Source organism: Panthera pardus, unplaced genomic scaffold (assembly GCF_024362965.1).
Source record: "Panthera pardus isolate Hobbes unplaced genomic scaffold, ASM2436296v1 HiC_scaffold_16, whole genome shotgun sequence".
Classification (NCBI taxonomy): domain Eukaryota; kingdom Metazoa; phylum Chordata; class Mammalia; order Carnivora; family Felidae; genus Panthera; species Panthera pardus.
The window spans coordinates 41,240,115-41,262,493 of NW_026526721.1; the positions used below are offsets into that span (position 1 = coordinate 41,240,115).

The window sequence follows — 22,379 nt, forward strand, 5'->3', positions numbered from 1 at the left end:
ATTTCCTACACAGCAGCTCTTAACCTTTTTAATACATGAATCAGATCATGTCACTCTTCTGGCCACACCCTTTACTGACTTCTGATTTTTTCTGAGAATAAAATCCAAATTCCGTCACGTGGTCAGCAATGACCTAAATGCTTTTATATTCAACAATCTCTCTGATTTAGTATTTTACCACTTAATGCCTGGATCACTCTGTTTCAGACTCAGTGGCTTCTGTGCTATGCGTGGATTATAACACCATCCTCAGTCTCCTAGCCAACGGACTTTCTGTTCTCTCAGCCTGAGCTGCTTTATCAGCGGATATTCTCTTGGCCTGGCTTCTCACTCCATTCAGGTGGCTGCAAAAATGAGACCTTATGCCTGGTTACCCTATCTAAAATATCATTTTAATCAACCCATTTGTGGTATTCCTGTTTTTATCTTTGTTTTTCTTTGTAATGATTATCACCATCATACCTATCGTGTGTATGCCTCTGTGTGTGTGTGTGTGTGTGTGTGTGTGTGTGTGTGTGCTTACTCTTCGTTTTCTCTCAGTACAACATAAGCTCTATGAAAACACTGGTGGCTTTCTTATTATTTTTTTCATGAAGGGGAGGAGGTCCCCAGGGAGTAGAAGAGCACATGGCCTACAATGGATTTCTGTTGAACAAATGAATGACTGTCTAATGTTAAGACTTGTAGACACATATATCTGCTTTTATAATGTAAGGTTTTCAAGGGCAGGAAACCCTCACTTCTGCATCTTTATCATAATGAGAGTACCAGAAAATAATTTTATAGTATGTAAGGGCTTGATAAACATTTTTTTACCTAGTTAATGGTAAGAACTATGTAAGCACTTATTAACTATCAATATCATCTATTAAGCAACTGAATAATCCTATATGAAAGAAAATATTATTATTTCCATGCTGATATGAGATAATCGACACCACACATTGACCAGTATGGAGTAAAACCATAGTAAGAATAATATATATTTTCATTTTATTAAATTATAGAATATGACTGTTAGCATGTTATACAGATAGATTATATACCTTTTATTTAAAAAAAAGAATAGTGAAAGGAATTGAAGTGGAATGTCTAATAAAATTAAAGAACTATATATGGTACCTGGCACATTGTGGAATATTATTGGCAGAAATGTACTCCACCTAGAATAGCAAACTTCTCAAAGATAAAAGACAGCAGACTCATTTATAATAAAACATGAATTGGTTCAGTATTGTTAAGTTTTGTTATTTATTATATTTATTGAATTTCAGGACAGTAAAACAAAATACACTTGTCACAAGTTGTGGTGACCTTAAGTAAATAAATAAATCCTGGATGAGTTAAAAAAAATAGGAAACAAGGAAAGCTTGAACTTGAAACATATTCTTATTATTTTATACGGAAAAAATCTGTGTATTCTGATGACATTTGCAGTTAACTCAGCTTTAGCAAAGTAATAAATAATATTTGTTTACTGCTTCCCAGGTGCAGCACAAGATTACACCTATTTTAAAAAAAAATTTTTAACGTTTTTTATTTATTTTTTGGGACAGAGAGAGACAGAGCATGAACGGGGGAGGGGCAGAGAGAGAGGGAGACACAGAATCGGAAACAGGTTCCAGGCTCCGAGCCATCAGCCCAGAGCCTGACACGGGGCTCGAACTCACGGACCGCGAGATTGTGACCTGGCTGAAGTCAGACGCTTAACTGACTGCGCCACCCAGGCGCCCCAGATTACACCTATTTTAAATGGATAATCTACTGTTGGTCACATCTCCAGAGTTTACTATTATTTTTTTCCCATTTTACAGATGTGTGAATTAAATCAGGGTCAGTAGGGGCACCTGGGTGGCTCAGTCAGTTGAGCATCCAACTCTTGATCTTGGCTTAGGTCATGATCTCACAGGTTGTGGGATGGAGCTCCAGGAGTAGGGGTCTGCACTGATAGCATGGAGGCTGCTTGGGATTATCTCTCCCTCTGCCTCTTTCTCTCCTTCTGCCTCTCTCCTCTCTCAAATAAATAAACTTAAGGAAAAAAAGGAAATCGGTTGATTTTCCTATTAAGTAGCAGAGCTAGGTTTCAAATCCAGGGTCCCTTTGTCTCTAGAGCTTAGACCCTTAATCTGGGCTCCCCAGGATATCAATGGATAAAGGATTAAAAATATTCCTGTGAAATAAGTTTGCCACCCTTGTGAAAAGAACTGCAGAAGAAATCTGCAGCTTTAAAATGCTTGCTGTAAAGCAGCTTACATTTCAGGGAATTGCTCTCAAGAATCACACTTATTGTGTTAAAAATAAACTTAGTTATCTGAAGATCTATAAAACTTAGCATATGTTCCACAGTGACATGAGTTAATTTCATTTCCGTCACTGTGAGTGCTCCACAGGTATATCGTAAATTGCTATGAATTACTGTGGCTGTGACCCATTATCATAGCAGGAAATTACATGAATCTCACAACTGATATGAAATGCACTGCTGTCACTGCTATGCATTAATTTCTAAGTAGTTGGCCATTTGTAATAATTCTGTAAATGTCCATCTTAGCACAGTTTTCAGTCTAGACAAGTGAAACCAATGTGCATGGAATTTCCCCCCATTATTTCCAAGCAGTTATTCTGAATTCTAAAATTACCTTTTTATTGGACAATTTCATATTGAACATTTTCCCAAGAATTGGAAACATGATAGTTTCAATGTCCTACTCCCTAATTTTCAAGGAAATTTATTCTATAAAAAGTAAAGTCATTTGGCTATATGTGAATAAGAACACAGAATGAGAAAATCACTGATAAATATAAACAATTTTTCCAACTTTTAAGGACAGATAAATGGTTTCTTAAATTGTTTTTTAACCACATCAACCTCCTTTTTGCTGAGATAATTTTTAGATAATGGTATATACTATATGGTTATAGTTCTAAGAATACCATATTTGCAATTATGTGTTTTCCATTATAAATAGAAATATTTCACCATTAAAAATCAAAACGCTATAATGCAAATTGGACTTTTCCTATATTTCCTTTGATATTGATATTCATTCCCTTGCAGAAAAAATAAATTCAAATTGAAAACGTTTGAGAATGGGAATTTGTATAAATTTCCACATGGTATTTTTTATATTTTGATACATTGATCACATCTGTTGCAAATCGGTCCCTCTGACTAGAAATTCACTTTTCTGGTAGATCTTCAAGCATTTTGATTCATTTTTGAAAGTTTTTCCACCATCTCCCAGACTTTAAGATTCTTTTTCTTCATCTTCCAAATTTCTGTCACCATCTATTCTAAAAATCTTTATCATAAATATATTGACACATAGTTCCTAGCAATTTACTTCCTGTGAATTTTTTTTATTACAAAAATGCTTAGAAACATAGAATCGGATTTATATTTACTCAGTAGGGCCACTCTTTGAGACATAATTATACAAAATATTGATTTTTAAAATTCAATTCATTATTCACCTGAAAGCATACTTCTGTGCTTTGTTAGTTATATAACTTTAATATTTGGCACATTGCATGATATTGAATTTTAGTAAATTTAGTAAATTGGCTACTTGATTTTAGGCACCATGCTAGATGTTTGGGAGGGGAAAGATGAGCCGAACCAGAGACTATGTAGAGGAGAACAAATAATGAATAAAAAAATAAGTGAATATGTCTTTATAAAATAAAAGTTGATATAACGATGGATATAACACAAGGACAATATGTTCCTTAAGTTCAGGTACCCTGTTTATCTCTTTTGTTACTACATTATTGAACTAGAGCTTGGCACACAGTAGTTACTCAATAAATATAAATGAAATGTTCTTAAAAGGACATATGTCGAATTTAATGAGAGCACTGTTTCATTAAGAGAAAACTTAAACAAAATGCATTTATATATGTGCATGCGCTTTGATATTTTTTCTATCGATGCTTTCAGTCTTTCAGTACAAACAGGAGTCTTTCTGAAATATATATTTTAGTAGTCAAAAAGTTCTAGTATAATGAGCTCTGTTACTCTCTGCACTTGTGGGTGTATCCTGGTTACATTCATAAGAAAAACGTACATCCTTCTATAATCTTTTGGGAAATATTCAGTGTACGTTCATTCAACAGAGGTTATTTTCTTACAACATCTCTTCTGGATCTTTGCAGCAGTTTTTCCAAAGCCCTCTTCTTTTCTTCAGAGAATCGACTCCCAGTCCCGAGCTAACCCTGTGCCTATTTTCAGTGGTTTCTCACTGTAGCAAATGAAGTCGAGGCATGCCAATTGATATTTCCAAATTGTCCCAGGTCTTTCTGTTCATTTCCTTTCTTTAAAAAAAAAATTAACATTTATTCATTTTTGAGAGACAGAGTGTGAGCGGCAGAGGAGCAGAGAGAGAGGGAGACACAGAATCCGAAGTAGGCTCCAGGTTCCTAGCTGTCAGCACAGTGCTGGACTCAGGGCTCAAATTCATGGACTGCGAGATCATGACCTGAGTTCATGAGCCCATGTCAGACACTTAACCGACTGAGCCATCCAAGCTCATTTTTTTTAGTGTTTATTTATGAGAGAGAGAAAATGAGCGTGAGTGGGGAGTGGGCAGAGAGCAAGGGGACAGAGGATCCAAAGCAGGCTCTGCCCTGACAGCAGAGAGCCTAATGTGGGGCTCCAATTCACTAACCGTGAGGTCCTGACCTGGACTGAACTCAGAGCCTTAACTGACTGAACCACCCAAGCACCCAGGCCTTTCTGTTCTAAGTGACTGCCCCCAGACCTACTGCTAAGCGCCCTGTGTTCTAGCCAAACTGGATTCCAATTCCTTAAACAGGTTCTGTCCCCACATATCTTTGTATTTGCTCACACTTAGTATGTGTATGCCCCCATATTTCCACCTGTAGAAGTGCTATCTTTATTACCCTTCTGTCTCTTCTTCCTTAATGTTTTCCCACAACTTTCCTTCCAGCAGAAATCCTTTCTTTTGCCAGTCCTCGAAGTACCTTGAAGAGCAAGTGTATTGTCATCTGCCTTATGTGACACATATGCCTCTCACTCTGGCATCAATTTCTGGAGACCAAAAGTCACATGTCACTTATTTTTTTACTATCCATGGCTTCTAATCTAAGCTTTACATAGAAATATTTAACAAATGCATCTAGAATTTAATAAAACTACTGTTAGAGAGGCATCTTAAGACATCACAAATCACCACAGAAAATCACAGTAGGAAACTACCGAACTATAGCAAACTGTAAAAAGAGTAAGATGTCTAAAACCGTTCTCTTGCATTCATACCAGGAGAACTATGTGCTGGAAGGTAACCCTCCCACACACACTGTTTACATCTTTTTGTAATGCACACGCTTTGCATTTACCACCAGATGTGAAATAGAACACTATGATTAGATTTACTTTGCTCGTTAGAATAGAATCTTACCAGTCTTTGTGGGAGGTAGAAGATGAGGTTATTCAGGTGAGCTTCTTTAAGGCATGTCTGGGACTTGGCAAATCTAAAATCGTAAAACAGATGGGATGAGGGCTGAGCAAAAGTCCATTCTACAGAGATGGGCCAGTGCTATCTAGAAACTTTAGACAGAGTTTCTGAGGAGATTCATAAATCTTGGAAGCTGGTATTGGAGTATGCAGCCAAGTCAAGTAGACATCCGAGGTTAATAATCCTGTTGGCAAAGGATGTATAACATTGGTTCTCAACCTTAGGGATACATTAGAATTGCCTGGACAATTTAAAAACAAATAATTAGTTTGGACAGAAACCCTGAAGCAGTATTTTTTGAAAGGCTCCCTGGCTAATGTTACCAGAAATAAGAACCATCGATGTAGGGAATTAGACAGACTGTGTGGTCAGAAATATGGCACACTTGTCCACAGGTGCAAAGCTGTGGCAACAGCCCTGAGGTCTCAGCACAGTGTACCACTGAACCCCACCAGGAAGGACTCAAATCAAGATGGTGAATCCGTGGGCACTCTAGTTCTTGTCTCAGTCTAGAGGTTTAAGGAACTGAGAAACACTGAGCGTGAAGATGGAACCATTTGTGTGTGAGGGAGTGGCTAAAGTAAAGACAGAGGATCCAAGGTAGGTACGGATAGCAGACCCCAGGAGCCCCACACCCGAAGACACCGTCTTTAACAGCCTGCGGCTTACTGTAGCTACAGAAAGTACCATGACACGTTCAGTATTCCTGAGAATTCTAAACAGGGCTCTCACGTCATCCTCACTCTTTGCCTCACTCTCTGAAATCTTTTGTTGGCTTTCCTTATTAATATTGTCCGGCCTTTCACTCCTTTCCTAGTTTTTACCTCTTTTTGGTGTGCTTTACCCTAACTAGGATGTTGTTCCCCCCTTAAGTAAAGCAATTCTAATTTGATGATTATCAAATTTTTGTAGAATACTTAGGAGTTAAGGGTGGGTAGGAGAGTGGATAGTAGTCATTATTATTAAGATTACCAGTCATACTATCCCAGGCCTGCCCTTTTGGGGCATTTCTATTCTTAGACTCTAACCCATACCTTGTTGTCTGATGTTTATTTTCAACATCAATTCCCCATCTCTCTTTTCATTCCCTGGTTACAAAGGTAATTCTCTGGTTTGACCAAAAATCAACGTCAACAGCGGGACAAATTAAAAACCAAACAATTCTATTCCTTACTTGTTTCAACTCTTTTATCTTACTCTATCTTGTTATAGAATGGTATTAGAAATAGGTATCTGTGTGCATGCTCTTCAGACCAGAATGGGCTAAAAACTATTTATTAATAAATGGAGATATGATTTTTATAGATATAGCTGTGCCTGACAATTGACAGTGACGTTCTTACTGTAAGTGATTATGCATTTCCATGTGTAAAATGCTGATGCATGGTAAATGTTCAAGTATTTCTAGGATGAACACTGAATTTTGAAATGGCTATGCATGTGTACAGAGGGGAATAAACATGGGCTCAAGAAATATGAGTGGAGAAAGAATAGCATGAATCAACTTAATATCTAATGCAATTTTTGAGTGCAAGATTAGTCATCATTAGCATTTAGTAAAGTGCAGAATTATGTGTTTCTTATTAACCATTGAAATGCAAATGTAATATTGTAAACTAAGACTATCGGTGATCATTTTTTTTATTGTCTTCTGCAAATTTCTAAGAAACTGGTTTTAAATCTTATAAGGTAAATCATGACAGTTCTTTTTCTTACTTTTTAAATGTTTCCCAAATTATGTCAGCCTATGCACTAAACATATTGCAAGTTCTCCTCTCTTAGAAAATGTAAACATTTTCCTCCTTACTTCCTATTAGCAAGTAGCTAAAAATGTGTCCAAGAGAGTAATTAATATCAATGAGTATAAATCCTTAATTACTATCATTGAGACTTATCAGAATGATAGTTATTAGGTTAAATACTGATAAATTATTAAAAATATATGTTTTCCTCCCAAAATACATGTTTCACTCAGTGACAAGGAACTGTTATATCCAGCAAAATATAAATAATCTCCTTTGTATCCTACTCTATGTTTTGATAATGGGGAGGTTCACCGTGTTTATACCCTGGGAATAAGTTTCAGAATGACTTTTTTTAGGGAGATGATGTCTGGATACATGATTTTCTAATAGTCAAAATCATTTGGAAAAATAAAAATAAAACCACAAGGAACTCAGCTCTGGCCTTTGTGGTCTAATAATAAAATCTCAGAGTAACAATCTGGGAAAGAGGCTAAATATCAAAATTGTTGATTTTGGAGAATTTGACCATTAGAAAAAAAATTGAATTCTTTCTAGTTCTGTATTCCCTTCTGCTGAAGACGTTGCTGCTGAAAACCCCTTGCAGAGTTTTTTGTTTGTTTTAATCAGGAAAATGAAGGGAAAGATCTTCTCTTTGTACCGCGCCCAATTCTGTATGTCACCAGTTAGTTCTATATGGCACCCATTTTATTTTCCCAAGTTTTCCTTGCGACAGTGACTATGGCAATATAGTATTTCTAATAAATTATGAACATTATACTTTAGTTCTTGCAATAGGAAGAAAGGTTAAACATGAGCATTCTTTAAGTTTATGAAGTGTAAACATTACAACCACAGCTTTAATTAGTGATTTCTGTTGTTGCTGCTGCTGTTGAGAAAAATGCTCATTTAGGGATTTTATTTCTACTGTCTCTAGTCCTCAGCAAATGCCAGGGTTTGGGACTTGCTCTTTTTGCCAGTGGACTGAGAGGGCAAGCCACCATCACTTACAGGCAATTTGGTCTTGATTACAAATTAATGAAGTGATAATTGCTCTATGCAGCCTTTTATGTGCAAAGCATGCTGGTGCTGTTTGTATTATCTTCTTGCAATTTATACCTCAGCATTCAAGGACTTGTGATAGCCTGCCAAATTAGCATTGAGAGGAAAAATGTTAAACTACGGGGATATCTCTATAATTAAAATCATATTTTACTTCAAATTATGAAAATCTCTAATCTTAACCTCTGTTTGATGTTTAGTAAAATACTGTCCATAGCAGGATTAATTTGCAACTGATTCATGGGTTAAAGTACACACTCCTATCTATTCTGATAAGAAAAAACAAAAACAAAAACAAAAACAAAACCAAACCAAAACAAAACAAAACAAAAAAAACCCTTGATCTAAAAATTTTAAGTCACTTGATTTATTTTTAAATAATGATATCCATGATCTAATTTTCTCTCAAGTGTGCAAATAAAGGCCTTAATCTCTGGAGTTTTTGCTAGTTCTGTACAATGTCATAGTTCTTTACAGTGTCATAGTAGAACCACGGTAACAATAATAGACGAGATTACACATAGTGCTGACTTTTAACATCAGAGTTTTTTGGAGTTCCAACTCTATTCACTTTTTTTATTTTTCTGATATTAAACATATATATGAATTTTGCTTTAACTGTGACTTTACTCTTACAGGCAATTCAGAGTACAATCCTCAGAACTTAGATGCTTAGGTACACTTTTTTTCTTAAACACTTCCTGTATAATACAGTCATAGAGTGGATGTTTGAAAATGGTATATTGATGATTATTTAAAGTACAGTAAGGGTGTTTCTTTTCTTATATTAATATATAAATATAGCTTGTATATTCGTTATAGGGTTTTCTAAAACATTCTAAATTTGTTCCTTTCATGGACTTTGGTGTGACAGTGAGGTCAAGCCCATTTTGCTTCCGGAAAATGAGCACTTCTCTTGTATTCCAAACTCTGGAATCAAAGTTATTAACATGAAGAGTGCTTTTTGCTATTTGCTTTTATTTTGTTTTTAGGTTGGTAGAAGAGCAGGGGAGAGTAAGAAGTTTTTAACCTGTTTATTACATTAGTGAGGTCTACATATTGGATTCGATAATTCAAACATCCTAATGTAAATAATTTATTTTTTTTTTCTTAACGTGTTTCAAAGACCAAATAAATGTTGTATTTCTTGCTTGTGGTTACCATCAATTCAATAAATTAATATTGTATCTAATTTTGTGACTGGAATTTGTGGATTGGAACTCTTACGTGTTTTTAAGATTTATAATTACAAAAGTGTTCGTACACATCTTAAATGCTGTCCGTTTAAGTATTGAAAACTTGTCATTCGTGATGAAAACAATTAACTCCCTCAATGGAGGAAAAAAAGTGGAACACATTTATAACGAGTTTCATGAGAATTTTGTTTATTTATAAAATTAAAATATATTCTCTAATAAGGACTTTATGTTTGCACTCCTTTGAGTGATTTCCTTCACATATTATAAGAAAATAATAATTTTTATACATCTCTCAAAATATGACGTTGTGTTCTGCATATTATGGAGTATATGAAGAGGTCCAAAGCGTAGCGAATGCATAGGAAACCAAAACTAATCTTAGCATGCCTACTGGATTAAATTTGTAAATGCATTAGGTATTTAATAAAGATTATATAGCACAGAATGTTTCTTAAGAATGACAGGATTATGGAAGGCATCAAGGAGAAAACAGCACAGTCAGGTTGGGGTTATACCATAAACAAGAGAAAATCTAACATGGCTTTTGACAACAGTAAAAAGGTTTACAGTGATGAGAGCATAGTATGTGCTATGTGCATAAGTGAAACATCTAATTCACTAGTCTCAATTCAAACTTTTAGAAAAATATAAATGTATTTTGGGATCAGTTTTTGGAAGAATGCCAGTAACAAACTAAAGAGTGTGAAGTTATGTGTATAAATAATGGTCAGCCAGAGAAGGCTTTGAATTCAAGTATGACATGGCAAAAGATGTATTTTCCTATAGCACGAGACAAAATTGGGCATGGCAAAAAGAAAGTGTAGACACAGGTGTAATAGTTAGAAACAGATGGTATAATAGTTGCAGAACCGTAAGTACCACAATGTGATGCTAACTTAAAAGCTTCCCCAAATCTGTCGCAAGGATAACAGAAAGCAGTGCTTCACTGTCCTACAAAGTCCTGAAACTATTTAAGTGTTTTTACAGTGAATACATGTTTTGTTAGGATAACCTTAACTGCTATAACAGTGAAAACCCAAATAGCCACCTATTCTTGCTTGTGTAAAATTCAATGGGAGTAAAACATATTAAGAATTGAAATGTTCGCTACATTTACGTCTTCTGCTTTCCGTGTATAACTATTAGTTTTTTATTTTGTTGGCAGGGGAGGCGTGTTTGTATTTTTACTTCAGATTTTCTTTCATGGTTCACCCAATATCTATTCCTTGAAATGGTTATATTAAAAAAATGTCATGCATGGAGATAAGTGGTAATGACATCATCCAGATTCACCTTGTTATGCCTAGATACTGATTTTACAAAATTCTGGACCAAATTGGAAAAAGATGAATAAAAATTTGTTGTAGGCAGTGGTATTTTTCATTCTCTTTTTAAATAACAAACCAAAAAAAACACAATAAAAATATATGTACAATAAAACCATTTCATAGTGTTATTTGACATAATTGATTTGAGGTTTTTGATACTGGAATCTTTGACTGGTTTTAATCAATTGCCAGGCAATTTTTTCCTGACTATTTGAAAAACCACAATACAATCCAAATGTGTTAGTCAAAATTTTAAATTACTTAGTGTCGATGAATATAGAAACTTGCAAATAATAAACTTACAAATAAGAAAGTTATGGAGTTGTTCCATAACATGATCTTTAATGAGTAACACTGAAGTTTCTCTTTAAATATTTTGTATTTTCTGAGATGCCATTAATACCCTGATCTTGTATGCATTATTATTCATTATGCTTATTTCATTATTTCTCATTTTTTTCTCCTTTGATTCTTCAGTGGGAAGAGATCAGTGGTGTTGATGAACATTACACACCCATCAGGACTTATCAGGTGTGCAATGTCATGGATCACAGTCAAAATAATTGGCTGAGGACAAACTGGGTCCCTAGGAACTCAGCTCAGAAGATCTATGTGGAGCTCAAGTTCACTCTACGGGATTGCAATAGCATTCCACTGGTTTTGGGAACTTGCAAAGAGACTTTCAACTTGTACTACATGGAGTCTGATGATGATCATGGGGTCAAATTTCGAGAACACCAGTTTACAAAGATTGACACTATTGCAGCTGATGAAAGTTTCACCCAAATGGATCTCGGAGACCGTATTCTTAAACTCAACACTGAAATTAGAGAAGTAGGTCCTGTCAACAAAAAGGGATTTTATTTGGCATTTCAAGATGTCGGTGCTTGTGTCGCCTTGGTGTCTGTGAGAGTGTACTTCAAAAAGTGCCCATTCACGGTGAAGAATCTGGCCATGTTTCCAGACACAGTACCCATGGATTCCCAATCCCTGGTGGAGGTTAGAGGTTCTTGTGTTAACAATTCTAAGGAGGAAGATCCTCCCAGGATGTACTGCAGTACAGAAGGTGAATGGCTTGTACCCATTGGCAAGTGCTCGTGCAATGCTGGCTATGAAGAAAGAGGTTTTATGTGCCAAGGTAAGAGTCTGCTCTATTTTCCTTTGAGTTGTATTACTCACCTGTGGGTTTATCATTGAGTCATAGAAAGAAATGAACGCAGCCTGAACTCACTTGGCAGTAAAACATGCCTCAAGCAACACGCCTCAAACTGAACAGAGTCTATTTATAGACCAAATTTATCTCACTTGATGTGTTGATCCACAGTTTGTTATAGAGATATTCACGTGCTTGACTATGTGGTGCTGGCCTGAACCACACTGGAGGTGTTACATATGCTATTTTTAAGTGTTCTCTGCTGTTTAATGACCACGGTAGTATAACTCCAGATCAACTGGAAAAACAAACAAACAAACAAACAAACAAACCCAAAACTGTCTCTTTTATGTAGAGGGAAGAAACATTATTGGCAGTCAGGTAATCTAATTCTAACAGAATAAGATACTACATTGTTTGCTTCTCTGCCTCATAGTGGTACATACTTCATTGTTATAAAATGTATTCTCCAGTGGTATCTGTTCATCAAATACACGTTCACTTACAATGTGTTAGTGCTTTAATAGCGATTATTTTATTTAAAAATCCAGGGTGGATACCATAGTGTTTGATGTATTGAGGGGTAATTTTAAAAGAAATCTCTGCTTCATGATTTGGCCCTTTAGACTGCCCAGGAAAATATCTGTACCAATGCTTAGGTGCAATGCAATGTACCTGCAATGCAGTGTGCAATTGCAATGCATATTCGAGTCTTCATATAGTAGCAAAGAACCTGAGCTCTGCCATCAAATTGATTTTTATTAAAACTCTATTTTCATAGAAGTAAAATTAAAAGATAGCCTTTTTTTCACGTAAGATATGACATATCAGATGAAAATTTCCATTTAATCCAAAGATTTGTTAATTTAGCGTTAGGCAAAGTTTAGTGTTTAAGAACACACTGACATTATTATTAAAACATGTATAAATACATAGGAGAACTTAAATACTTACTCAGTCCTTGGAACCTAGTCTTTTAATACCTTTGTTTGCTGTTATACTCTGCACATGAATTGAATTTGTAGCCATTCTAAATCTCAAACATGCGGAAGAAATGAATATACTTTATACATAAATTAACCTTTCTAACAATGTGAACAGAACATAGCACTTTGCTTTTGACTATAGACTAGGTCTATAGAAGAAAAAAAAAGTAGTGAGAGCAAAGGCTATACTGTAGTCTCATACTTTTCCATGTTGTTTAGATCCTTGACAAGCACCAACAGAAATATTGTTACCAAGGATGGTTTTGAAAGTTCTAAAATTGACACAACATAGTAGTTACTACCTGCTTATATACATGAGTGGAGAGAAGTCTCAACAGCCTTTATAATCCACTTTGAATCATATTTTGTCACTGTGGTATTCTTTGTGATATATGATATTGGTGAGAATTATTTTAAATAAAATAATAAAGGCCTAGCTCAGGAGGAATTAAAAAAAAAGTCCATTCTTTCTAATTTGGTCTCTACTGAACCAGTCTCTGATATCCACACCAGCACAGGAATAGATGTGTCTCCTTCTCAGAGAAATCAATATGCATCAATTTATGCAGAACTATCTCATAAAATATGACATTGAGCAAGAAACCTAATCATTAGATGTTCGGATTTAAAATAATTTTCATATTTTTATAATCATATTGAAAGTTACAAGGAAATGAAAAATAAGTATCAATGAGGTAAATAGAATCATATAAAAGTATTAATACAAATAAATAAAGCATACAAATAATTAACTTATGTTACATGCTGTCTTGAAGACAAACTAGTAGCACATAAAAAAAGTCAAATTAACTTGTATTTAGAAAATCTACAATGAGGGGTGTCTGGGTGGCTCAGTCGGTTGAGTGTCCGACTTCAGCTCAAGTCACGATCTCACAGCTCGTGAGTTCGAGTCCCACGTCAGGCTCTGTGGTGACAGCTCAGAGCCTGGAGCCTGCTTCGGATTCTGTGTCTCCCTCTCTCTCTGCCCCTAACCGACTTGCATTCTGTCTCTGTCTCTCTCAAAAATAAACATTAAAAAAAATTTTTAAAAAAATCACAATGAATTCAAAATTGCTATTTTAACCTCATTTTAATTTACTGAACTACTTTTTTAAAGTAACTACTATGCTATTGCATTCTATGTCAAGATTACGCCTAGAGGTAACATTTATGTCAAAGTTCTATATCTTTGATTCTTGTAGTTTATTATGTTGAAGGATATCAACAGCATCTTTTCGATATAGTAATGCTATGTCATCACAGACTTTCTCAGCATTTGAAAATACTAGTTTCAGAATGAGATACATATGCATTAATAGCACATTTTTTCAAGACAAAGATCATGAAGATAAATCAGTAAAAATAATTATAATAGAATTAGGGATGGCCCATGAAGTGAGATGTGATTGTAATTTAAAGGGGGGGATGATTTTTTTAGTGATGTAATTTACAGGTGGAGTGTGGTCCTAGGGTCATATCTTGACGTTTGCTAATGTTTACAGGTGAGTTTTGCCTTCCTTTCTTTTTTAATCACAACATTTTTGTGTATTCAGGTTATTAAACAATGCATCAAGGTAATCTACTTTGTTCTGATTTACATATTTAGCAAATGTTTATTTAAATATATTAGTTTGGGCATTACTGTACTACATCTTAAAAAATCCAGTACTCCACCAATTGGTTCCGTATCTGGTGCAAAACCTGTAATTTTGCTGCTGTTGTCAGTGACGGTGCTGATGTTTCCTGTGCCTGTTACGGTTTCCTTTCTTTTAATTTTTAATTTTTTTTTGGTTGACTTTGTAGTAAAGCTTGAGGACTGATCCAAATAGCTTGCTGTGACTCTCACAGGTCAACATTCTATCAGCACTGCTTATATTCAGGCACACAGAAGAATGGTAATCCCCAGAAAGGAAACAGATAAAAAGATAGCTAGACAAACTTCGTATATTTCATGTGATCACTTTCGTTTTGTTTTTTTCCAAAAAAAAATATTGTGTCACTCTTTAAAAAAAAAAAAAAAAAAGGATGGGACAATAGCTTGACATACCCACTACTTGGAATACATATACAGCTAGATTTTTAAAATCTCAGGATAATTTTCTAACACAGAGATCAGCGACCATGGAATTTCAGTTGCCTAACACAAAAGAAAACAAGAGTCCTTCACTTTATTTAAAGGAATATTTAATGGATGCCAAATTCATTCAAAGCACTGTATCAGAACTCAAAAACATTTTTTCAACATTCATTCATTATTTACCAGATGCTAGACAGTGTGCTTATATGCCAACTCATATCCATGAGCTGTCTTTATTTATCCCCCAAATAACCTACAGGCACATATTATTATTATCTCCATTCAAAAAAATGAGAACAAAGCATTCACAGGTTAAATATCTTGCCTTCGTGTATTTAATAAGTGCTGGATGAGATCTGAAACCAGGCCGTCTCATTCAAGGTTGAAGTTTCAAACTCAATCCACACAGCTTCCCTGTGGTTTAGTCCAGTGGTGACAGAGACCAAGAAACCCCATGAAGACACAGATTCTACAGGAGTTAAGAGTACTGTAAATTGAAGGAGGAGGAGGACCGCAGTGAGTTGGCATAAAGTAACTAAGAATCTGTTAATTTATGGTTTATCTATTTCAGTTCATTTCCCGCATCTTTCTGTTTCTAGATTGTTTGGAAGAGTTACTAGCCAAATAGCCAAAATGTCATATTTTGGGAGGACTAAGCTTAACCTGGGTGATATCTAATAAAATCTGGATATATAGATCACCAAGCATCTTAGATATACAAAAAAAGTCTACCAAATTTAATTCAATATGTGTTTTTGACCATCCATTAGTACAAAGTAATAAGTGCCAGACACGGGGAAACATAGATGAATTGTATGTACCTTGCAGGAACTCACCATCTACTATGAAAGACAAATACATAAATGAATAATTTTAATGCAAGACAGACCAATCAGTCTTCTACCAGGAGTACAAGGAACTTTGGCAATGTAGGGGAAGGAGAGATTAATTTTGAGTATTTCAAAATTAATAGTGGAATTTATTCATTAACAATGAGAAGTCTTTATTGAGAGATTTGGATCATCACTGTTGGGATTGGAAACTTTTGGAGTAAGAAGAAGAGGCTAACTACCTTACGGAGCTTACATATTCTAGAAGGTAAAGTTTATAATTTGTTTATTCAATCATTATCTCAAAATCTCAAAATATGTAGATATCTCTCCCATTAGAGTTTTGTGTTCTGAGTTTGTTCCACAGGAAGGCTTTATAGAAGATCTAAATTTCATAACCAGATCATTTTCTGACCTTAGTAATGAAATATTCTGAACCATTTATTCCAGCCTAAATGGATAATTGGGACAATTGAAATTTGGTTAAGCATGCTGAAAATAGGACAATGTCCATTTGAAAATAGGAAAAATGTATTGATAAAAACATTTTCTTGTCAAAAAGCTCATCCATCAGTTTTAGAACTATAATTAAAACCAAAGTTATCTTTGTACAGGACAAGAACCCTAACCATTGCATTACACTTTTCTTGTATATACTTTTCACAACAGTATATTTTTCCTAAAATGAGAAAAAGTAGTGGAAAATATCTTTTCACCATTTATTCAATTATTCAACAATTACCGAGTTTTGTAATATGTACTAAAGTCTGTGCTAGACACTAGGAAAACAAAGATAAACATTATCTCTGCTAAATTAGTTTGATTCGTAGATCAAAAATCTATGTGTATTGTGTATGTGTGTGTGTGTGAGAGAGAGAGAGAGAGAGAAAGAGAGAGAGAGAGTGTATGTGTTTAAAATATTCGGTCTTTGCTCTTAAAAAACATAGATTTTTTAACTGAATTATTAAACAGAGCTAAGTTAATAATAGTTTAAACTAAAAATAAGTTATTAGTGTTAATGAGGAAGGAGGTATTGGTGTGGGAGGATATAAGTGATAGGAAATTAAAATGTTCTACAATTAGATGCTTCATGTTGCTGCTCTTCCTTTTCTGTGCCAAAAAAGAACACGGGAAAGCTAAGAATAGAAAGTGGTACACCGTTCTCTTTCAAGGACTGGTTAGAGGAAGAAAATAAGAGAGGAATGAAAGAGATATTGGTAACTAAAGAGTCATTCAGGAATTGCATGCCATGCAAACTGGAAATACAGAAAAAGGCAGTTTCAGGAGGGTAGAGAGTGCTTGTGATAAATTTGGTAAAATAGAAATGCACATAAAAAAAAACAAAAAAAAACAACCCACACATGCTTCATCTGATAAAAAGTAATGTACTGATTAGTAAGAAAAGTAAGAAATCATGTATTAGACTTGGTTTTCTGCTAGTTTCTCTAATACATAATTTTAAAATATGGCTTTAGTTTAAATAAGTTCTCTCTCAATTTAATGATAGAGAAGGAAATCCTGGTATCTCTTTTAATTTACTGTTTGTGGCTTAAGCATTTGGGCCATGTTTCTGCTACCTGGGTAAACTTGCTGGATGTGGTCAAATTGCAGGTTGAGTTGTTTTTACAGGATGTCAATAAAGCTCTTTTAAGATGATAACATTAAAAATTAAAATTACAAACCTAAATCATCTATTATTTGGGCTTTCAATCACTGACAATCAAAATAAACTTGATTTCTTTCACTGGAGAAATCATTTTTACTTCTTACATCCCACCATAATTCTTTTAACTTTTTAAGATTGGAGATGTGAAAGGGGCACTGGCGTGGCTCAGTCGGTTAAGCATCCAACTTCGGCTCAGGTCAGGATCTCATGGTTAGTGGGTTCCAGCCCTGCATCGGGCTCTGTGCTGATAGCTCAGAGCCTGGAGCTTGCTTCAAATTCTGTGTCTCCTGCTCTCTCTGCCCCTCCCCCACTCACATTGTTTTTCTGTCTCTCAAAAATGAATAAATGTTAAAAAAAAAAAAAAGATTGGAGATGTGAAGAAATTTTGCATGAATGCCAAGAAACCTTGTGAACTTTATTATTATTTCTTTTAATCCTGGATAATAAATTATGTTATCTGCTTTGATTTAGTTTGGAGAGAAAAAAATGAGAATGCTAATGGCTTTTTATATAGTCAATTAATTACATTTGAGGCAGATACCAGGAGGTTACTATAAATATTCCTGCTCCTACAAACTTTGTTTAGATTTAATGTACCAAATACCTTATTAATGTCACCGAAGAATCTGTTGCTCTGTGTTTTATCTCTGTGCATTCATTGTGGAATGCAAACTTTATTCCTTGTTTTTGTACATTAGCAGCTTAATAGAAAAGTGTGTTTGATATGATGTATGAAGACATCTAGACTTTTTGATGATTGTCCATAATTATGTTTGTTTCACTTAGGACTTATGATATCAGTTCTTACTCTCCATTCATTTCTCTGTCAATTCAGAAAGTTTTAAAGAACGTGTCAGGGTTTCAATAACAAAATGGTTTGGAGATTCTGCTTACTCTGACAGAGGAGGTAGAGAAAATTGAAAATCTCTGTTGAAGTTTCTTAGCACTTACTACTGAGTCTGTTTGCACCTTCTGGAACTGCAATGAGTGCATACATTTTAATGAATTCAGAAGCATTTCTTTCCAGTTGTTTTTAGACTGAAAGTTCTTTGAGGGAAGGGGCCACGTCTTGTTCTTTTTTTAGGAGCATCATGCCTTGAACTAGCAGAGTATAATTCTCCATGAGATACTTATTGAAAGAATACTTACTGAATGAACCATTCCAACTGTGCATGCTTAGAAAGTAAGCTCTGGAGAGAACATACTTTATGCTGTCTTTGAATCTACTAGGTCTTTCAGACACAACTTTCATCTAATTCGAAATGAGCACATTTGACATTTAGGTCGCACACAGTTGCAACAAGCTAAGACTAGATCCACCTGACTATCATTAAACTAATTAATGAACAGATGAGATAAGGTAATATTTTATATGGTAGTTGAGAGAATACCTTTCTCTTTTATGAATTTATGATGAATATTGTTTTTCTGACTTTCGAAAATCAATTGCCTCACATACCTATAATAAAGCAAATTTTTTTTGCATTTAGGAAAATTTTCAGCATTTAGGAAAATGCTGAAATGGTTTTTGTTTTACACACCTAGTACTTAGATGCCTCCTCCTTTAATTACTGCACTGAAATTACCAGGTTTCTTACCTTGAATTATGAAAAATTTACTTGTTTTCCCTGAGTTTAAAATGACAACCCTCTATCACCACTTTGCTCTTAGCAGTTGCATACCCATGCCTCTTCAAACCAGTGAATTTATTTTAATAAAAGAAATATGCCACTAATAAGTAATGTAAATAACTTTCAAGTGAATTAGACAGATACATTGTGACAGCTTTATAATGGCTATAAAACCCTTGATTTATACAAGTTTCTGTGTCTTCTCACCAATTTATATAGTAAGTTATGGTAGCATTAACACGATGCAGAAAAACCCTCCAAGTTTGCCCTCAAACTTCAGTTTGAATTTAATTGTTTTATTTAGCAAAATACTCTTGTCACTGACAAATGTTTGAGTGCTTGGATCAAGAGCCCCAGAATGCTGCTTAGCAAGTGTGCAGCTAAACAATTTGAGCCTCAGTTTCTTCATCCATAAAAGGGGAATGATAATACCTACCCTTTAGAATTACCAATGAATATATACTTGGCCCATTGTAGAGTGCCTAGCGGTGGGTTAAAGGTATATGAACATCCTTGCTATGATTAGTCATCGGTGTCATTGGAATGTGTGATCTTTCTTACTTTCTTGTTTCATCTGTGTTAAAACAGATGTGACAAACCCATCCGTTCAAACAGCCTCTCTCTTACCTTAAACCTTAGGCCTTAGAGACATCTGGCGGGAGAGAAAAAGTCTTTAATGAATTTATATATCTGCCTATTCATTATTTATTCATTGGTTGTCTACCTTCTTCCAAATAGGGTTTTCCTTTTCCGAGGAGACTTCATTTTAAGTTTCATTAAGCTTCTAGCCTATTTACTCACAGGTGTTATTTCCTCTATTCTCATATTGTTAGCTTTTATTTCTCTTCTTCTGAACATCAGTCACTCTTGATTTTTCCCATCTAGTGTTTGACTCACTCTCTAATTCTTCCTAGAATGTTTTTTTTTTTTTTGCTGATTATTCAAAAGCAGCCTTAAAATTAGAGATGGACATTTTTATTAATTGTAGACCCAGAAAGGCTTTTAGATTTTAACTGATTTAAGATAATATAGTTTAGGAAACAAATAACAATAGCAAAATAAAATAAAAATTCTACATTTTAAAAATGTTAAGCCCAGACGTTTTTCACTGTGTTACATCCTAATATTCACCATATAAAAGACTAGCTTAGGTAATTGGGGAGGTTATAACAATAAACAATACTCTTGCCTTGAAGAAATCACGAGTCAAAAAAAATAATCAACTAAGCAAAAATATTTGTCCAACCATTTTACTTGACTCTGTATAAAACTAACTATATCTCTTTGATTTATTTTAAATATTTATTATGTACATTTAAGAATCACCCAAATAGTAAAAAAGGCAGTGAAGAAAACAGTATAAATTGTATGAAGTAAATGCCAAATATGCTTACATGAATTACTATATGATATTACTGGAAACCTTCAATAAAATTATGTGAATGTACCATCTAAACAGTAATTAAGTAAAAAGTTTTTTAAAATACGAAAAAGAGAGGAAAACTAAAGGAGTGTATTTGGCTTGTGAGTTATTTAAGTATTGTAGTTCATTTTTGAATCTGTATAAAAACAAACAGTATAAATTTAAACTGTGGATTTGCATATTTAAGATACTAAAAAGAAATGTGAGTTCTTTGTTCTGTAAAAACTACAAATCAGATTATTTTGAGCAGTCAGAGCCAATTTAATTGCAAACATATTTAGGAGAGATATGACTGTTGTTAAACTTAAGGAGTAGAATGAATTCATGTGTAACTATTTGAAATACCTCCTAATTAATAAGTACAAGTTAGATGATCAGCAATGAATCACCGTAAAAGACAAAAATCATGGGCGGTTTTATAAATGTTGGTAACATTATAACACAGGTTTACAGCTAAATGAGAATTACAGTGTGTTAGTAAAATATGAATTACTTTACCTTGTATGGGTTAACTTTAGTTGTATAATCTTGCCAATCCCATTATTCAAAGAGGAAAAAATAGTAAGACATTTCTTCTGTCAATAGGTCTTTTAGTACTTTTTGTCTTGACCTGGAAGGCCATTTTGCAGGTCAGTATGAAGATATTTTCCCAAGGTTTTAACCTAGTTCACATCATCCCTTGTCAAATAGCTGTAGGGTATTAGCTTTTATGATTTTTTATTTAAGTATGCTAAAATCTCTGAACTTTCAGATACTTTGCCTGGTCCAGTGTCTCAAAGGTGGAAATAATAATTTAGGCAACACCTATATGCCAAATAGATACTCTTTGGGCCACACAAATAATTTTCCCACTGAAATTGTTTTGGAGCCTATCTGTGGGAAAATATGGATTGAGTTTCCCAATACAATATTTACTTTGGGAACTTAAGACATGGGAAAAATAATTTAAGTTGCAGAAAGTAAAATAGCTCTAATTTTACTTGAAAGAAGTTGTTTTTGTCATTGCATTTTCAGTCTCATTTTCAAAGGAAGATCAGAACATTGTTTTGTATAACACTAAGTATCTAGTAAATGTAAACACCTCTGAAAAGTGATTAGAATTTTCAAAGGAAAAGACACATCTAAGCCCATTTCTCTGTGAGAGATGGGATATTAGATATTTTGAACATATGAAAATTATAATTATTTGGCAGCTTAATAAATATCACCTTGTCAAATAGCTCATGGATCTGGCATCATAATTTACAATCAAGTAGTTAAGTTTGAAGGAAGTCTTGAAATTTCAGTTCTTTAACTTAGACTACTTTGGGGTTTATATAGACAGTCTTCCTCAGTTCTGATTTCCTGCATGCCCTTATATAAAACAAATATTTTAAAGCTGATACATAATCTATGGCTTTTGTCAAGAATATCCATCTTTAATTTTTCAACCTGCTTTTCTTTCCAGCTATTCAGATATTATCAAAGCTTCTAGATTGTAAAATTTGAAGAATGCGATGTAATTGTTTTTCAGAATACATGTTATGATTCTAAAAAGAGATAATTGATATTTCATTAACTTTTCCATATTGTTTCATTATTTCTAGTCAGCTCCCATCAAAGGAAGGGAAATCCAACCTTATGCAAAATAAACTGAGAAGTAGATCTTTTTCTCCCTCTTGAGATACATAGATTCTGTGAAAGGCATCGGTAATAGTTTCACAACGTTTGCTTTGCAAGTACAGATTCGTTGTGCACTTTCCACCTTCTTTCCTGTGATTTCTCCCCCCACTTCTGTCTGTGTTTGGAGTTTTGACAATCCCTTA

The 22,379-nt window shown here is 34.3% G+C and overlaps 1 protein-coding gene across 3 annotated transcripts in view; it reads left to right on the forward strand.

Moving 5' to 3' along the window:
- Positions 1–22,379, forward strand: part of EPHA3 (EPH receptor A3) — a 355,221-nt gene that overhangs the window by 85,603 nt on the left and 247,239 nt on the right. For all 3 annotated transcript variants that reach the window (XM_019429956.2, XM_019429955.2, XM_053903238.1), the window contains exon 3: positions 11,286–11,946. In XM_019429956.2, the coding sequence (XP_019285501.2) occupies positions 11,286–11,946 (661 nt within the window). The remainder of the gene's footprint in view (positions 1–11,285; positions 11,947–22,379) is intronic.